At 36.9% G+C, this 20610-nt stretch overlaps 1 protein-coding gene across 2 annotated transcripts in view; it reads left to right on the top strand.

Moving 5' to 3' along the window:
• Positions 1-4099: 4099 nt before the first annotated feature.
• dnt (tyrosine-protein kinase Dnt) overlaps positions 4100-20610 on the top strand; it is a 49347-nt gene continuing 32836 nt past the window's right edge. For both annotated transcript variants that reach the window (XR_016323060.1, XM_028176804.2), the window contains exon 1: positions 4100-4552. Coding sequence is in view for 1 of the 2 variants with exons in the window: in XM_028176804.2 (XP_028032605.2) it covers positions 4462-4552 (91 nt within the window). In the remaining variant the exon portion in view is untranslated. The remainder of the gene's footprint in view (positions 4553-20610) is intronic.

Here is a 20610-nt window from a genome sequence, read left to right as displayed (position 1 = left end):
GGCAATTATAAAGCTAATTGTGATTCCCAAGATCGGATATTTTCGTATTCTAGTTTGTAGAGTGAGACAACCGTTATACAATAAAATTTAGATCTCGACCAGGTCGACTAATTAGTAGTTTGAAAGTATTATGATAAGCTATAATTGATTGCTTTCAAATTCCATTATCTCTAAACACGCGTACATCGTTTATCATTTTTAATCTAAATGACTGTTGAGCTGAAAAAAATTATCAAAAATAGGCTTAGGGTAATAAAATCAATAATCATCAAAATAAGCTTAGAGTAATAATAAGGGGAGAGGCCTATGTCCAGCAGTGGACGACTGTGGGCTGTTGATGATGATGATGATGAATAAATTTTAAATTCAAATGAATTTTAATTTAAAAACTATTGAATCCTCCTTCAAATTCAGTCTACTGTTTGTTGAATAGTCTTTGTTACCCCAAACTACATTTGTATTTTTTTCATAATTTTGGACACAATAAAAATACGAGTAAGTATGGAAGACGAGTTCTATCGTAATAGCAATGCCGCACAAACGCCTCCCAATATAAATGTGGAGTATGGAGAGAACACTATTAAGGAACGCAGAACGCGTCCAACATGGAAATTTTAGTTTAAAAATGAACCCTGTAGTCGCCCGAAGACTAAAGTCAATGACGATTAAAGGCGAAAGTTGACAATACTCAATCTACGGCTGAGTTAGCAGTAGCTTTTAGCATCAGGAGAATATTGGTTGATTTGCGTAAATTTGGCAAGGTAAAAACCTTGATACGTAGGTTCAGCACAAACAGAACGATAGCTACAAATATATATTATATTACTGTTTCCTTCCTCGACTTGTGTCGGCTTTGATAAATATCCCGTCCCGTTTCCCACCGGAAAGAAAATATCTATACTCCAAATTTTTATTGAGATCTTATGTAAAAAAAAAAAAAATTTTTTTTTAATTGCTCAGATGGATGAATGAGTTCACGGTCCACTTGATTTTAAGTGGTTACCGGAGCCCATAGACATCTACAATGTAAATGCCGCCACCCGCCTCGAGACATAAAGTTGTAAGATCTCAGTTTTAACAGTACAACGGCTGCCCCGCCCTTGAAACCGAAACGCATTACTGCTTCACGGCAGAAATAGGTGGAGTGGTGGTACCTACCCGTGCGAACTCACAATACGTCCTACCACCAGTAAAGCCAGTACCCCAGCGTGTGTTACCGTGTGTGAGTATTGACTCTTCTTCTTCCTCGTCGCCCTGCTTGCTGCGTTATTAGCTGTTGTGTTGCCGTTGTTTGAGTGGTGTCTGTTGGATTTGGTGTATTTGATGAATGTTGTGTGTCGAGGGGCTGTTGCGTGTCTGACAGTTGTGGCGTGTTTTGTGTGTGGTGTTCTTGTGTGTTATGTACGAATACTGTATCTCTTGTCATCAGGTTTGAACCCCGTGAGCTCACCTACAAAAGTTAGGGTTACGCTGATATAGCCTCTCAAGGCTCTCAGCTTAGGTAGGAAAAAAAAAAAAAAAACTGTATCTCCAAGCACCCTACTACAGTATAATTGATGTGTGAATAGCTACCTGTTCCTGTAGGAATGTTGATGTCCAATTTATTTAGGTATCTTCTAATACTTTTAGCTAACGCTCACGTCTATTAGAATGACAGTTGTGGAATACACAAACGACTTCAGTTTTCAAAAGATGGTTCAAAAGATATTACAATTATAATACATACTATAATATAATAAATATAGTATAATATAAAATTATAATGTTATACGATAGCTACGCGACGAACGCTTTAAGGTATGCCATGAGTAGCTTTACAGACATAGAAACGAAGGGATTTTGAACCGCATTGTCATTTGTTACTTGCCATGAAAATATTTGTATATTTTTGATAATTGTAAGCGGTCACGTTGGATCCTGGTTCAACTGTCTTTGAAACTTACGTCGTGTTTGAAGCTTTTACCCCTTAAAAAATTATGGTCACTTTTTCAGAGCACTGATTCAAACTAGACTTGATTACTAATTACACTTGGAACACATGTCTCAAGCTGGTTAGTGAATATTACGTCGTAATATCTACGGGCTTCAGTGAGCATTTAAGAGCAGGTGGGCATTGAGCTCGTTCACCAACTTCTTACCGTTTATGATTTATATATTCGTAGATTGAATGATATAGGAATCGTTCACTTATAGCATGTGTGATTAGTTAATTACACTTAATACTTTTATTTGTAATAACGCTCTTTCACAACTTTGATAATGTCACTTACATTCGCTTCAATTTCAAAAGATCGTTGTCAAATCAAATCAAATCAAATCAAATTTTATTAGCTAAAACACGGTTTACAAAGTTGTTGATACTTGTTAGTTATTTTATAGAACAGCGTGTTTCTACCAGGTCGGCGTGCAAATATTATTCAAAATTATTTACATTATTAATTAATTAAAATAACAAACAACAAATAAATTAATTGAATAAGAATTAGTTATTTCAGTGATAAAACGAAAACAAAGAACAGTAAGAAGCGAACATAAAATTAACATAATGATTTATCATTTAAGAAATCGTTAACTGTATAATAGCATCTTAAGGTTAATAATTTTTTCAAATTCTTTTTAAACAAAAATAATTTGTCTTTTTTCATAGCATCAGGTAGCTTATTATATATTTTCGGTGCCATACACAGTATACTTTTTTGCATAAGAGTTGTCTTAGCACAGTGCAAACACAATTTATTTTGGTCGCGCCGGTTACGTTGCGAAACTTCACCTGTGGTTTTAAACAATTTCTTTCTAATTTCAAAAATATAGAGACACGGAAGTGTTAGTATATTGTGTTTAATAAAGTACTCTTTACAACTGTCTATACTTTGCAATTTGAACATAGATCTAATACAGCGTTTTTGACCCTTAAACGCGATATCAACGTCCGTAGAGTTTCCCCAAAATATAACACCATAGCGTAAAATGGGTTCTACTAATCCGTAATAAGCGGTTATAACACCATCCAGATCCAGTGTTGGTGATATTTTATAAAGAGCTGCACTGCCCAATTTTTTACTTAGCTCAGCTATATGCGATTTCCATTTCAACTGCTTATCTATAACAACACCTAAATAAATAACAAATTGTAGATATTTTTTAAGGATTTTTATAATAATGCCATCTTCATGACTAAGACAACTGTATTTTAAAAATACACGTAAAACCATTTACAGAAAACGCTTCGAATGCTGCCAATAGGTGTCACTCTCCGCTAAAAACTTATGAAAACCCCCTGAAAAGCAAAAAATGCGTTTGGAGTTCGGAGGAAAAAAGAAATTGGATCACAATTGCAACACATTTTAATTATTAAAGATTATGCACACAAGCTAAATGCAATAAACATTTAATGAGCCTAAGCTAATATGGACAACTTGAATGTCGCCATCCATTTTGAGACAAAAGTCTCAATTATATTGTTCAGCAGTTGTCTCGCTCTTCAAATATAAACGCACGACTGCTTCGCTGTTGACATAGGCGAGATGACCCCATGATTGTGTTATATACAAATGCATATCAATGTAGCCGTTTCACATTTTCTATTGCACAGATTTCCAAGTTCTCTATAGGTCCGGTCAAATAAACTATAAATTTTCTATGACTTGGAATGGAAATTCTCATGCACAAAATTTCTGAGTAGGTATTTTGACAATAAAGAATTTTTCCGCTCCAATAGCGATGAAAATAATCAAGACTGTCCGAGAGTACGAGACAATGCGCCAAAGCCTTAACCGAAGACGACAACGACGCTTACACTTGAGGATCTCTTGTCCTATTTTTGTCCCTATCTCATCTTACTTTTGATCGAAGTGTGGTAGTGTAATCATCGAAAAAAATGTATTTAATTTCCCAAGTTTTAATGTTTTCAGCATTTAGCGCCATCTATTGTTGACAAAGAGAATAAAATGCTATGTAAAGCGCCATCTCGTTAAACTCGTATGCCACACATTCTTTTGCTTTCTCATAAATTACGTCCAGTTTGAATAGTGAACGGGGAACGCAACTGCGAAGTGCAGAAGCAAACGAACGAAACGAACGAACGAACATAAACAAAACCAGTTTGACAGACATCGTGCTTAGCGAATGTTGTGTCGCTCGTAACTACATACCGCTATTGAGATTCAAAATGTTTATAAACAAAATTGGATCGTAAATTTCACGTATCAGCAATTTTAAAGTCTAACTTTGCTAAATACCTGTAATCATTACACATAGTATTAATAAATACGACATTTTCTTGTGGATTCGTACATTTTATTTAAGTGAGTAATCTTGTAAGTTGTAGCGAGAACTGGGCATCGTCGATTCTTTTAGGACGGTGGATAAAAATGTGAAACTAATGTGTATTTGTTGTGAATACTACGTGCTGATGTGGTTGAAGGTAGATAACTCAGATTGAATCAGGAACTGGCTGGAACCATGAAGTGGCTAATTTTGTTATTGTTGGTGCCATCGTGCCTGGCGCATTTGAATGTTTACCTCAGTGTTGCTGAAGTGATGCGATTGTTGGGTGAGTACAGGATTTACTCTATCTAAAATTACATAGATCAAAATTTTGGTTATCCCATGATGCGTTTCGTTATCATGCAGATATCGCCCAATATCACAAGATAAAAGAAATGACTGACGCGGGCGCTGTTATGTTAAATTTCTATATTGTAATATTTCTACACCTTATTGTACTTTAAAAATAGACATTATTTCTTTATGATAGTTGTCGGACGAAAAAAAGATCGATTTTATTCTAAATTTAAAAATCAATTAGTTGACAAATGACAACTCTAAGGTCTGAGCAGTAGTACAGTGGTTAGCAATATTAAAAATAAATGTGTCGATGAAATACATAACCTAAAGTAGTTGTACAAATAAAAAACATAGAAATCCAAAAGTACCAAAGAAAAATCGCCGTAATTGAAAACTACGTATTTAATTTGAAGTCTGATGAAAATGCTCGAATTCATGCTAATATTAATCGAATATCAGATACCTCAAAACTACCATACAGTAATAAACTAAACATACAAATACACAAAAAAGAAAAAGAAATAAGAGTTGAAATAATAATTATATTTATTTATTATATTCACAACAATTTTCGAGCCTGACACACCCGTATGATATTAAATGTGAATCTTTAATTCAATACGTTTAGAGAAATGTACCTACATTTACACCTACCAACCTACCTACCTCTATCCCTTAATCGTAGTTCTAAGAATAAGTCGAAGTGACAGATTTGAAAGAGACCGAGTACATTCAGGTAACGAGCTTAAAGCAAATGCGCACAATAAGTAGATTTTTTTGTTGACATCAGTCTTTTGTCAACTCAACCTGCAGCCATAGAGCCCAATCTGTCTTTGTCAACGTAAGAACCTTCTGCCTTTTGTTCTTGCTTAAAAATTAAAATCATAATACTCGCTTCATACCGAGCCATTAACCGAATTGTAATTTCTATGAATTTATTAATTCTATTAGCTTTAAGTATCTAGTGAAATATCGCTAACACCCCGCCACAAATATGTCAAGATTGTAGGACGTATTCTGAACGGGTATTTTTGCCATCCTGCTTATTTCTATTACATTATACAGTGTGCTTAATGAGAGTTTTTTAACTCCTCGATCGCGTAAAAGTTAACTCGAATTCGTATGGAGTTGGAGCAGCCTCATAACCCTAGCGGCAAACGTGTAGGGGCGCTATTCCAACTCCATACAAATTATTAAAAGACTCTCACTAAGCACCCCGTTTTTTTGTTTAAATCCAATGAAAACTTCTATTTGGCTGGAGATGGATGCCGAGATGTATATTTGGGCTTCGGCCACCGCTTAACTCAATACGGGCCGTGAGTCGGTTCATCCGTATATACATTACAAAAAAATATTGACAAAGAAAATGCCTAACATAAAAATTAACATATCTGGTATCTTTATGTGTTATCTGGTAAAGCTTCGTGCTGAGGACGGCTCGGAATGGGTATCTGTCGGATCGATCGGCGCAGCGGGTATGTGTAATTTATTTAAGATGACATTTATGGAGATTCTATGGAGCAAAGCCAATAAACACGACGCCTAAACGAATACTTCGGAGCATTTCTGAAAATGTTTTTTTTTTACAAATAGCTCTACGCTGCAAAATATCGAGCCAAGTTGTGACGATACAAAAATCCGGATCCGATATATAATTTTGTTTCAATTCATTCAAACATCCTACAAATGGGCTAGAGTTAATTCGTTCACACTCCTTCATGTGAACATCTGTTTTTAAAGTGTCCAGTATTTGTACGATACAATAAAAATATACACATAAGAATGTTACATACATACGTTTAATGATAATTTTAAGTTAACATAACCATACCAATATAAGTCCAGAAACCATTAAAAATGCTATACAAATTTCAATGGGTCATTTAATTTCTGATTTCTAACAATGACCACTTCAAATTAGTCGTTAACAAAATTCAACAACGTTCAATACAAGTAATTTTTGTTCGCGTGCATTAATTTAGATCATGTATTCTGATTAAAACGCAGAAGAATTTACTTGCAAAATTTTGTAACATTATGTTCAGTCAACGGACACTTCCTTCGTAATTTTACGTACATTGAACTTATTTAATTACATCATACGCATTTTAATGAATTAATATGTGAGCTAAATTATAATTAACCTAATTATATTCATATTAGGCCAGAAGATTTTATTCAGTGATAAGTTGTCCTACTACTATATAATTCATAATTATCTGGAGCACTGATGTTAGACCACGTTTTGGGTCAACGAGTAATTGAATTAGTTTTTTTTTTATTGTTTAGATATGTGGACGAGCTCACAGCCTATCTGGTGCTAAGTGGTTACTGGAGCCCATAGACATCTACAACGTAAATGCGCCACACACCTTGAGATATAAGTTCTAAGGTCTCAAGTATAGTTACAACGGCTGCCCCACCCTTCAAACCGAACCGCACTACTGCTTCACGGCAGAAATAGGCAGGGTGGTGGTACCTACCCGCGCGGATTCACAAGAGGTCCTGTAAAGTTGTTTTAATTATATCCAAGAAAATCGATATGATACTTTACTTCGAGAATAATCATATTCTTAGCAGCGACCGCTGCCTAACCACCGAAATAAATCTTTTAGAGTATGCTCCGTCCTTAAATTTCTTATTATTTGTATCTTAAGTTTCACTAGCCTTGCGGTGGGTTAACACGTAAGTAAAAAAACTTGAAGTAACCCGATACTCGAACGAAGTGTGGGGTTTCGTCTAGACGAGGTAACCTCTTCACACGAATACCGCGTAACACGATTCAGCATCTTAGATGTTGATAAAAATTGAAATAAGATGGTGGTGAGAGAATTTGATAGACTAATAAAATTCTCATACCGTTTAGGCCCAATAAGTAAGAGAATTTTATTAGTCAGTCCGGTTAACCTTAAGACTAGGCTGTGTAAGCTCATCATCCCACTGTGGTTAACTATCATCAATTCCTCGATAAACTCTATCGTTGAAGTTAATGTACGATTTTGTTATAAGCCTACCAAGATGGGTACCTCTATCCTGTCTATTTGTGTCGTTGAGCAAACAAGTACCGTAAGAAAATTAAAGGAAATCACTATCCCATTTTAACACATTCACAAGTAGGCATCGATAATTAATCGTTGTATACTAGTGGATGGTTTATACTTGGCCCGTTCATTTTACGCTCAAGTTACGTGATACGGAATAATGATTTCATTTTTGTAAAACGAATTTTGAAAAATAATTATCGCTCCTCGTTGAAGGTTTCATTTAAGAAAATTTGAGGATCCATTTACTCTGTGTCTACATTACTATCTAAATTAGCAACGATAGCTAGCTATGTAAAATACTCGAAACATCGGATTTTTTTTTTTTATTTTTTTTTTTTTTTATTGCCCTTGTAGGCAGACGAGCACACGGCCCACCTGATGGTGAATGGTTACCGTCGCCTATGGACTTCAGCAATGCCAGGGGCAGAGCCAAGCCGCTGCCCATATATTTAGAAATTAAAAAAAAACGCGAGATATTAAGTCGTGTCTACGACTCGCCTAAACCGAAGAAACTACTATGTTGTAAATAAATATCAGTTATTATAAAAGTATACATAATAGTACGGAAAAGATTTATTTGCGGAGCAGTAAATGCAAGGACGATTTATCATCACGTTCCCTTGACGTTATCTCCGGACTTTATCTAAGGAACGGCCATGTTTTTTGTCCGACCTATGCCAACATTATCAGCTACGTGTACGCCACAGTTCTACGTGTAAAAAGACTCAACCCGTGGCTTATCCTTCACATCCGGACCCCTCAGTTCTCCACATCATTATTTACTTTCTTCAGGTACCGAAATAGAAAAATACGAACCATCGAAGTTATTGTTATTTTAATAAATAGTATTAATCCTGCATTCAGCGGGCGCCATTCGTAGCTCGTCCCCTCTAAACGAAGACGTCGTTTCAAGAATTAACAATGAAATATTTCAATAAGCAGTCAGCGACGGCGCAATATAAACACCGGCTCGCGTCCTGCTCCGAACTATTCTTTATGTAAATATCGTTGACACGCTGCGTGATGTGGAGTGGGACCTAAATAAATTTAATTTCACGGACGGTCTGATGCCAGCACAGTTTTTAATCCGAGAGGGTGTGATACGTCACTCAAGCACAGGTGGGGCTCGGGAATAAACACAATCCTTATTCGTGACGGGAATGAGAGTGGCTTCATTAAAAAATCGTTTAGTCGAACGGTTTTTCGATTAAACATTTCGAACTGAACTTAGTAGGCAGGTTTGCTTCGTTTAAATTGAATTTTATATTCCACGGAGCTCAGTTTTAATTTATGATAGAAGTTACACGTGCTTCGATGTAATCGCGAGTCAGACTCGTGTGTACCGGGCCCTAGACAACGGAGACGCGGGCTTGCTCTCGACATGAATATGCAACTCGTTATATTCAATTACGCTCAGGGCCAGCTCAGCTTTGGGCTTCTAACTTTCCACTTTATTGTGGTAATGTGCTAATGTATTTTTAACGATTGTGTCATTGTCTACGTATTCTACTAGTGTTAATTAACTTAAACTTACTCTAAACTTAATTCAAACTTAAAAATAGATTGCTGCTATGACTAATAACCATTACAAAAATATATAATATGCGTATTTTTGAAGTGGAACTTCTTTAGGCGCGTTGAGAGTAAAATTTAACTTGCGACATATTCGTTACGGCTAGAGATAAAAGATACAATTTAGGAAGAGCGAGAGTGAGAAAATAGACAGAGCGTCTCGCGAACCACTCGACCGTGGAGAGAGGGAAAGGACACAGCGAGCTAGGTCGTTTCTCATATACACATCATTCACTATTACAAGAGACATTTGATTTAAGGATGAAAAATAAAGAAAACCACAATACTACACACCGCAAAAGAAGTTTCACTTCTTTCAAGTGCACCAAGTTACACGTGCACCGTTTTTAGTTTTTTTTTAATTTTTAGGCACCGTTTTTAGTTTTTTATTTATTTTTAGATAGATTTTTAGAAGTTTCTTAATACAACATAAAGTAATTTAATATTAAATTGTAAAGATCTATTTAATTAAGAAGTTAGTGAAATGTCAGCCATAGGTAATCTAGCAAATATATACTACTAGCTGTACCTAAATCTAGCAAATATATACTACTAGCTGTAACTGTTGTACTATAAAACTAAAACTAGTGTCTCAAGGTGGGTGCTGGCATATACTTTGTTGATATCAATGGTCTCTTGTAACCCTTAACACTAGGGCCGAGAGCTCATCTATCTGTCTAAGCATTAAAAAAAGTTAGAAAAGCATATTGCGACTAAGTTTAGGAAAACATTCGCACAATGAACAATTCCTTATTAAATTTTTGATAAAACTGCAGGCGCTTCTTTTTTTCTTCAATTTTAGTAACATATCCCAATTTAAAAATAGAACATGAAAAAAGTATTTCGATATTTGATAACGAACAAACAATGCCCACTAAATAACACGGGATCAAAAACTTCTGATGCTCGAGACTTCATTCAGTGACAACACAGCATCCAGGTCAGTGGGCGGCTCGAATAAATAGATCTTATAAATAACGCGAAATGTACGCGAGCGCCTCGGATAATCTTGACACGGAATTTTTGGCTATTTAAATTATAAATCCTATGTCTATATTGATTACAAATGACTAGCTGTACCCGTTCGCTTCGCTGGGCATTTTAAATTAACATTATTATTTCTCACCCCCACAAAGATTCTTATCATTAAGGCCCCCGCAACTGGTGTAGAGAGTCCGACACTCATAAATATTAGTCTACCCATTAAGTACATGTATTTTCTACATGAATCCCAAGTTTCAAGTCAATCGGATGCGTGGTTCAGTAGTTATAACGGAAAATCCGTAAAAACCACTCTAGATTTATATATATTTTATTATTTTATTTTTTCTCTCTACGAGTATACTTTTAAATTAAAAACTACAAGTAATCTAATTTTGATTCATTCTTTAAATTTTTTTTTCGATTATCTGGAAATTTATGAATTCAGCGTCGCAACACTTCTTCATGATGTCAGCTAAGCGACACAACAATTCCGTTCCAATATCGGCCGCGCTGACTACAGTCCAGACCCGATTTATGCTGCAGCCACCGTGGTCGCCCCAGACACTTCCTGAAGTTATCATCAACCCGGTCCAATTTCAACGCTGTTAGACATTACTAGTTCTATAGCCAGAAGCAACCAAAGCACAGGTGCTTGCAGAACTTTGCATCAGCATAGCAACAGTCCGCACAGTTTCTCGCTTCGCGAAGCATCTGCCCTTGAGCTGTTACTGTTTTTAGTTGAAAATGTAAAATCTCTAGGTGGTCCCAGTATTATTTTTTTATTTTTTTATTGCTTAGATGGGTGGACGAGCTTACAGCCCACCTGGTGTTAAGTGTTTGCTGGAGCCCATAGACATCCACAACGTAAATGCGCCACCCACCTTGAGATATAAGTTCTAAGGTATCAAGTATAGTTACAACGGCTGCCCCACCCTTCAAACCGAAACGCTTCACGGTAGAAATAGACAAGGTGGTGATACCCACCCGTGCGGACTCACAAGAGGTCCTACCACCAGTAATAGAGATTTTAATTAGTGTTGAAGTCTATTTAAAATTTATTCGAATCGTTTATGATCAGTTTATTTATCATTTGAACACAAACATTGAAATTATTAATGGTAAATGTACTTAATATTTCTTGTATTTTTTTTTAGATTAGACATCGGGCAGTTGGTTAGAGTATTCTTTATAGGTACATGAAAATAACACAGAACATTCAAAACGTTACTAAATTCAAAACCAATACCAGTAACATTGACCTAATTCTAAAGTTCTTTTTACATTGGAGACGCTGTTTCGTTTCACGATAATAAATTTGGAAATTCTGTCAGAATTACTCGATATATATTTTAACCATATTGAAATAGGAGCTTCTGGAGTCGTATCCGGCTGATCAGAACAAGTATCAACGGAATCAGGTTAGTTAGCATTAGAGAGAGAAACACATACTTTATACATATTATGTACCTATACAAACAAAAAGAGATACGTATAGTGATTAGTGATGGGACAGGAAACAGCGTTTTATACACGTTATTTTAAATTTCAATGTTAATATCTCAAAATTAACTAATTTTCATTATTTAAAAATGTCACGCTCCGTTATATAATAGTATGGAATGCATAGTTGCTTCAGACAAAAACAGGCATTTAACCGAATTACTAACATTTGACATAACGGTAGATTTGGATATCTCCTTTTATGATTTATGTCATTTCCTGAGACATGCTTACTTATGCAGAATCAGTTGAACCTTAAGATCAAATCGACAGCCGCAAGGAATAACATTGTAACTCAGTTTTAGCTAAATATGATTTCCAATGTTATTCTTTGCATGTGTCGAAATAAAACGTAAATTCTTTTTTTTTTTTTATTGCCTTTGTTGGCAGACGAGCATACGGCCCACCTGATGGTAAGTGGTCACCGTCGCTCATGGACGTCAGCAATGCCAGGGGCAGAGCCAAGCCGCTGCCTACCATAAAATACATTCCGCAAGCCTCGTTTGAAGAAGGACATGTCATAGCGCTCGGAAAACACCGTGGAGGGGGTAATTCTGTGGTAAAATCACAGCAAATCACACATACATAATAGAATAAACTGAATGCTCATAACATACAAATACATAAACATTTACGCTATAATTAAGCCATTCACATTGTCATCACATCATTTGCGATGTTTCGAATACATACTTGACAGCTTTCGTGGTCACGGACGATTTAGTTGTTATTCATCATTGTGCTAACAAACATTTCAGTTTTTATGTTCCATTTCAGACACGACTGAACGAAGTAATAGTATCTTGAGATTTAGCAGTTTTATTTGAATTGTTATTAATTTATTAATTATAATTTGCGTAGGTGGTAGGTAGGTAGGTATTTGCGTCACTGGTGGTAGGACCTCTTGGGAGTCGGCACGGGTAGGTACCACCACCCCGCCTATTTCCGCCGTGAAGCAGTAATGCGTTTCGGTACGAAGGGTGGGGTAGCCGTTGTAACTATACTGAGACCTTAGAACTTATATCTCGAGGTGGGTGGCGCATTTACGTTGTAGATGTCTATGGGCTCCAGTAACCACTTAACACCAGGTGCGCTGTGAGCTCGTCCATCCATCTAAGCAATAAAAATAATAATTTTGTTTTTGTCTTTACGATATGAGGATCCCATGTGGTAGATAAGCGCCTGCAATCTTCTCTGTTACACTTAGGGCGGTTTTACATTTAAATAGCATGGCGCACTCACTATACGTGGAGTTTATTTATTTTGTTTAGCGAGTATTTCGATTTCTTCAAATTTTATATAAAACGGTTGGCACCACTGTCCAGAGCATGTTGACAAACTATAGACTTATTAGACTTAGACTTATCATGATTAATCATGCCCTACATTGGTCTTCATATTACTTACAATAACTGATTAAAGATCACTGATATAATACGAAATCCATTAAGGTTTCCAACCTTACTGATTGAAAAACTAAACTTATCAGATTTCAATTTCAATTGTAAATTACCATAGACGTTGAATAATTATAAATCATTACGAAGGTGACTGTATTTATCGTTCACGCGCTGCTAACAACGCGACCACGTTAAAATTGAACGCTTCGAAGCGTGATCGATTGTCGAACATACTCAAAATAATGATTTCTTGTTCATTACGCTCGATCATTAAGTGATAATATCAGGGAAAAGAAAATTAAGTCTGAATATTTGATTGAATGTGTTAAATACTCCGAAAAACAAAAATTAATGGTGGTAGGACCTTTTGTGAGTCCGCGCGGGTAGGTACCACCACCCTGCCTATTTCTGCCGTGAAGCAGTAATGCGTTTCGGTTTGAAGGGTGGGGCAGTCGTAACTATACTGAGACCTCCGAACTTATATCTCAAGGCGGGTGACGCATTTACGTTGTAGATGTCTATGGGCTCCAGTAACCACTTAACACATCCCATATTGCTCATAAAAAAGTGAAAATAATTAGAAGGCAGATTTTATTCTTTTTTTCTTTTTCTTTTTGGCAATAGGTTTAACTTTATGCAGATTTCATTCTTTAAAATATTACAAATGACAGTAAGGTTGGCATTATAAACAAATGTTGTAATTAGTCTGACACTGGAAGTTCCAAATATATTATAATAAATGAATATAAAATATTATAGTCCTACCTATCTAGTTGCGAAGAAAAAGGGTGACAATCTCGAAAGACTTCTCATCACCGGCAAAGTGGAAGAAAAGAGGCCTAGGGGGCGTAGTCCCATGCGCTGGTCCGATCAGATTAAGACGACTTTGGAATCCAGCATCACTGCGCGGAGGACAGAAGTGAATGGAGGAACATCCTAACAAAAGTGCTCAGTAAAGGTCACGACCCTCAGAACTGAGGAATACGACGCACGGAGGGAGGGGGACCTATCTAGTATCGTATCTACGAATATTACAGCTTCTCTGTCCTAAGTTGCGATGTCGTATTTGTGATATTCAAAAGATATATAGTGAATATTACGAATCAAAAATTGAAAATTTCTTCTAAACCCTTATGTACGCCTCTTCAAGAATTAATTTAATTTGGTCGTATACTACTTTCGGAGATAGATAAAGCTTTAAAAAAAATTATGCATATTTAGACGGTCTAAAAGGAACAAAAGTCCCTTTCACATATTGAGAGTTTTTCTTTATATATTTAATTGATGTGAAGATTTACGCCATCGTTCAAAATAGTGTGTTCTCTGTGTAGCATAAAATTAAAACTCTCATAACTTCCTTATTTCTGAGTTGATTTTTAATTTTGTTTGCTTTGATCGGTTGTATTTATGGTCATCTTTTTAATGAGACGTTATAAATAAATCAGTCATTGTGCAGAGCTTAAAAATTTCGGAATGGCATCTACAACCAAAAGTGTGTACATATTTACCACCCAGATTTCTCTGTCTAACTTAAAATGCAAATAAATACAAATTAAAATATAGAGAAGTTATTAAGAATAAATGAGGTAATGATGCTTAACAATATTATTGAATCAAACATAATATTTTTTAGATTAACAAGTTCATAACGACAAACGTATTTATAGTTTTAATTTAATTGTATTTAATAAAAATCCTGCGAATATAATAAAAAAATATGATAAGCGTTCCAATAATAAACACTTTAAAGGGATTGTTATACTATAGTGAAGTAGGTAATAAAGTTGACTTCATACAATACAATCAAATACAACGATACCCGTCATAAATTTTTTATCTCTAAATCTCTTAATTTATTACCGCGCTCTTTTATATCGAACAAAGGATGCACGTAGGTGTCATTGTCGTTTAGCTTATATCATAGTTTTTATTCTCACTTTAACGCTCTTGCTCTGTGGCAATTTGCCCGGCAATGGATGGAGACGTCATCGCGACAAAAAGCTGCGATCGATCAAGCCTGTAGGTATGCGCGCGCGCAACTTAGTAATGTCGCGACACGTCGAATTTTATTGTGTTTTTTTTTGGTACAGTGCTCTGAGGAATTGTTTGAAATGATTCCACATAATTTCGTTTTTACTATCGCACCGTCCGCCACCGGAGTAGAGTTCATCCATACTGCCTGGAGCCACTGCGTTCATTCACAGTGCGTTTCCAGATATCTTTTTTTGCCACGTACCATCCGGCTTTGGGATGAGCTCCCTCCACGGTGTTTCCCGAGCGCTATGACTTGTCCTTCTTCAAACGAGGCTTGTGGAGAGTACTCAACGGCAGGCAGCGCCTTGGCTCTGCCCCTGGCAAAGGGTAATAAAAAAAAAAAACGTCGACGTGTAACCTTTATAATAAATCCATTATTATTTTATTGTCACCTCATTTCCAATAACTGTAGCGTCAGAGATGTAATCAGTTTTGTAGGATAGCTACATGTATCCCCTACGGGACGGCTCGGGAAGTGCGGGCTCGGAAACAATAGCATGGACGTCTCTCGAAAAAATATGTAACTCCCGAGAGACTAGGTACGATGCCGTGCTTCCTTGTTCTGTATAATTTTAATGGGCTTCGTTTGAACCTTCAAGTCTATAGAATTAATTAGATTGCGACCCATTCGCTGTACTCGCTCTTTTAAAATATGTTCCATATTATTATGCAACGGTACCTCAGGATTTTATAGGTGTTGTTTTCAAGATCCCGAATAATAAATACTTTAAAATTGATTCCGACTTTGAATCAAGCTCGGATTTCGTGGTATTGTAACAAGGGTCACTAATTACAAGACTTAAATGTTTTAAAACGTGCCTTCTGATTAGACCCGGGCTACGGCGTGTCTGTCAGCTGCCACTACTGAGGAGTTCGGTGCACGGTTCAAGCTCAGTTTAAAACCTGACAGCTCTCGACCATGATCGATGATACGCGTGAACGGGGAATGCGTTTAAACCGAAATAGCGCCAGCCCCAACATGGACACTCATTAACGTTTTAGCGCTAATGACATTACAAGTCGATTGGCTTTGTTCGGCCATTAAAATCGTTGTGTTTGTTTTCGTCCCAAATTATTGGCGTGGTTCGCCGCGCGCTATATTATCAGAGATTCAGTCAAAATAGCTTATGAACCGTTTCGCCGCATGATACTGAATCCACAATACCATGCTATTTATTAGGACGCCTGTAGTGATGGCACACGTCCACTATTTTTATATCCATTCCCTATGTTTATTCAAAGCTCAAAAATGTCCCATTAGGGGATAATGCAGCGACGATTCCGCGGCATAATTGAATAGGCGGCTGGGAACCGCGGCACGCGACCTCGTAGCGTTCTAAGAGAATCGTTTAAATGAATGTGTGTAATAAACTACATTGTTCCGGCTTGACGCTCGCCGTTAAAACGAATCAAAGGCGTTATTCTAGCCCACGCGACGCAGTGTCACTAAAGCTCGCTAATGCTCTCGGTGCGTGCGAAGCTTTCGATTTACTTAAGCATTTGTCTTAACTGTGAAAAGCACTTAAACCACTTGCACGGCGATGAAATAAATTAACACGTGCATTCGCTGAGGTACGAATATCAGCTCGCCAGTTCGCAACACTAATGCTCGCAATTAGTTAATTGCGAAAATGAAGGAACGTTCAAGAAGTGTTAAAGGTTTTCATAAACTTTAGTTTATTCGTTAGATTTAAAAGAAAAATAAGGTAAAGACCACACACGTGTCCGGACAGTTCTCTAAAGGTAAACATGAGTGGCGTCGGAACGGACTTCGGTTGCCCTCCCGAAATTCGTGTGTTGTGTACACACTCGCTTAGCTTCTCCACGATGCTAATCGGCCCTAACCACGATGTAACTATCATTATGTAACCCCATTCTTTCTCTCTCCAACAACATGATAACGTTCGGTACTTTCACGGATCAGCACACGTATTCTGTTTGGTTATTCAATCACGACCACCTAGTTCTCCGTAAAATTCGTGGTTCAAGAGGCAACGTTGGCAGGAGGCAAACCGTGGCTTATAAGGAGAAGAAAAAAAGCTGTCGTTTGTTGGCAAAACATTTACCCGAGAATGAGTATCGTGAAATATGGCTATTTTTTTTCAATCAGACCGTAGCTTTGTGACAATTGTATATTTACGGGAAGGACCGAAAATAAACAAACATCGGGCACAATCGAACAAATAAATACCCTGACACAATGCACGGGCCAGCACGTCATAATAAGGCAGTCGCTTTTGTGCCGGCTGGCAGTAAATCATAGTCTTTTCAAGTGAATAACGCATCATAAATAATACCCTAAAAATCGACTGTGATGCTCTCCACCGGGACGTTTTAGAGCCCGCGAAGAGAATTGTAATGGTGCAGCGAATTAATCAATAGGGCTATGACAATACTTCAGTTTTTGCCACATGAACTATGAGATTGCGTATAATCTATATATTAATACGTGAAGCAAAAACTTTGTACCCCTTTTTACGAAAATTACGCGGACGGAGGAGTATGAAATTTCTCAAACTTATAGATATATATATATAGAGAAGGAGTGCACAGTGCTAATATTTTTTTTAAATAATGCATAAAAGACACTTTAAATAAATAAATAAAACATTACACACACTACCATGTATTTGACACAACACATACATAAAAATATACTCTACTCTATGTTTACTGTCAATTGGGAAACTTTTGTTATCGTTAAGAGTCTGTGGTTAAATTGAAAATAGATTAATATTGTTTGTCTTTAATATTATTGATCTATAGTGCGGTTTTGGCGAATACTGTATCGAAATATAATGGTGTTTGACAATAGAACCATAATAATGTTTAAATTTATAATTCCAATTAATTATAGTCGAATATCGACTACTGCGGGGCTACGCTACTAGTGTGAATAAAAAGTTGATCTATAAATAACGTCATAAATAGATATAGACATTTTCGTCAAAATCAAAAACTTAATACCGTGCAGTGTGTAAATTGTGCGTTCCCGTAATTGTTCTAATGTTAGTTGGGCATGAAATTGAAATCGGAACTGTAAATATTGAACTGCAGCAGCCACTTTCAATTTTTATGGGTTCGTTTGAAAGCAATTAAACTTGAGCATTATGATACTATTGAAGAATTTAACGCGGTCGACGTTGTTACGACTGCGTTTTAATGGTTCAGTGCACCCCTGAATAAACAAGCCTATTCGAAGTTAAATTTGCTTGCACCGGATATGGCTGCCACTCGAACATATCCATCATGTGCCTTTAAATGAAGACTTGGTCAACGTACTCCCGATTCGTTTCCACTTCAAGCTCGTCCGCTACTGTAGACCAATCAGATAATTCCCTCAGGCATAAGGTCGGGTCTATATTTTTGGTTCCGTCAGAAAAAAATTTCGTATAGTTTTTTTGTTTCTTTTTACCTGTAGATCAAAATGTTTAATGCCACATATAAAAAATATTGTCCCCAAAATAGGAGCATATGTAGATAGCTATCTTTTTTGTAGAATTAATATCTGCGTAGTGGGGATGAAGTGTTTTATGAACCTTAAATCTTATTTGTTATGAGCTCCTAAAGAATAACATTTTATAGGCCACCGTCGCCGCGACGTCGTGCGATTGACTTGATGCACACTTACGTTTTATTATCGATGGCTAACCGAACTGTCCCGGGATTTATGTGGTACCATGAAGTTTATTGCTAATGCAACGTGATTTAAAGCGGACTGTGGTGGCGGTACAAATAACTTGGTATTTTCTAAAAACTGTTATCCGGAAATTGTCCACGAAACAATAACATTGAAACCTTTTCGTGGAATTGTCTATTTATTGCGTGAATTAGTTGATGTCTTCCAAATTACGTATCAATGACGGGAGACCACCGTGGTTGTCGTAAAACTCAGCAGGAATTCGGCATTCGCTAACAATAATATATGTATGAGAACATTTAGTTAGCTTTATTTTTATAGCGTGTGTGGTTGCAGCGTTTGTTTAACAACATTCAGTTTTTTTGTAGAAGACGTATGATGTCCGTGATTGATAAAGGTTTCGAAGCTAAGATGTTTCCGAGTGAATTTGTATGTTTCGCAGCATGGCGTATTAGACGGGTCGGTTCGTGATGTATGTATGGGTCTGTGGCTCCCGCTGAGCTTCGGCCCGCTGCGAGGACCCGTGTACCTCGAAATTTACATTCTGAATCCTAAAACTAGTTTTTGTAACGTGCTTATTCAAAAGAATAAGGTATATTTTCAAAGTAATTCCTTAGACTTCTCGCTGGTGGTTAGTCGCCCCATATTATGTTTACATAATTCGAATTTTTTTTTCTACCTATGAGAGCTGATAGCCTTGAGAGGCTATTTCAGCGTAACCTTAATTAGTAGGTGAGCTCACGAGGCTCAAACCGGAGTGCTGCGACCCTAGCAAGAACAGTGCTTCGCAGAATCTACCACCGGATCGGAAACGCGACCCACTGAGAAGATCCGGCGAGACACTCAATGGGCTGTGTCTGTGGGTTAATCCGCTCGTCGAGCCCTTCGTCGCAAGCGACGGGTTCGACGAGGACGGTGACCGGTGCTTGTGGTACCTAAAAGTACCGTTAATGGATCGGGAGGATCCGTGATGACGTGTTTTGGCACTAAAAATTGTAACATCAACATTTAGATTTAATTGTTGTTTGTTGCATTAAACGATGATGAAAATTATCGTAAATGCCTTGAATGATGTTGTGCTTTCTCAGAAACCGTACCGTTTTGTGTAGTCTAGCACCGAGCAAACATCGTGACAGCGTTGAACGGTAGAAATGTTGAGTAAGAAAATACACTTTTGGGAAGCAGTCGTACAGTTCAAATATTTGTTGAATCCGTTCGTAGGTGTGCGTCGACTAATATTTGGACACTGCAGTGGTCGTTATTACGCACTAAAGGTGGTCATCGCCTCTAAAAAAACAACATCGGCTATAGAACTTATCAGCGTTTCGATCTGTCTGTATCAAATTCCTTTATTTGTATCTCTCGCCTTTTGTATTACGTTTCCTCGTTCGTATTTTATTTATTTCTGGTTCTGTTTGGGGAAACCAATCGTGGATATATTAATGGGGGACTTCGTTTATCTAACGTTAGCTCGTAACTCGTTTTACGGTTACATTTGAGGAATCCTTATTCAGTTACTGTTGATTGCCTAATTTATTTTTGTCGAAAAAATTCTGGTGAATGTGAATTTTAGTATTAAATCACGTGACACAAAAACCTTTTCACCTTCGAAATTCGAGTACGCAAGTAACTTGATGTAAGGAATGCATTAAAATAGTTTCGCGTCCTAAAGTTAATTGTGTGGCTGTGGTCGGTATCGGTAAATCTGGCACGCCGCTTCTAAATTATAATACAACGTCCCCGTGCGACTAGATTACATCTCGGTTACCCGGTAAACGTGATTACTGGAAATAGTTGTTGGTGCTGCTGTGGCTCGTGTTGTCTCATTAAAGGTTCGTTCACGTACATGTTTGATGGAAACTTTATTTTT

The sequence above is a fragment of the Bombyx mandarina genome, chromosome 05 (genome assembly GCF_030267445.1).
Source record: "Bombyx mandarina strain Sakado chromosome 05, ASM3026744v2".
NCBI lineage: Eukaryota > Metazoa > Arthropoda > Insecta > Lepidoptera > Bombycidae > Bombyx > Bombyx mandarina.
This window is presented reverse-complemented; position numbering and strand designations above follow the sequence as displayed.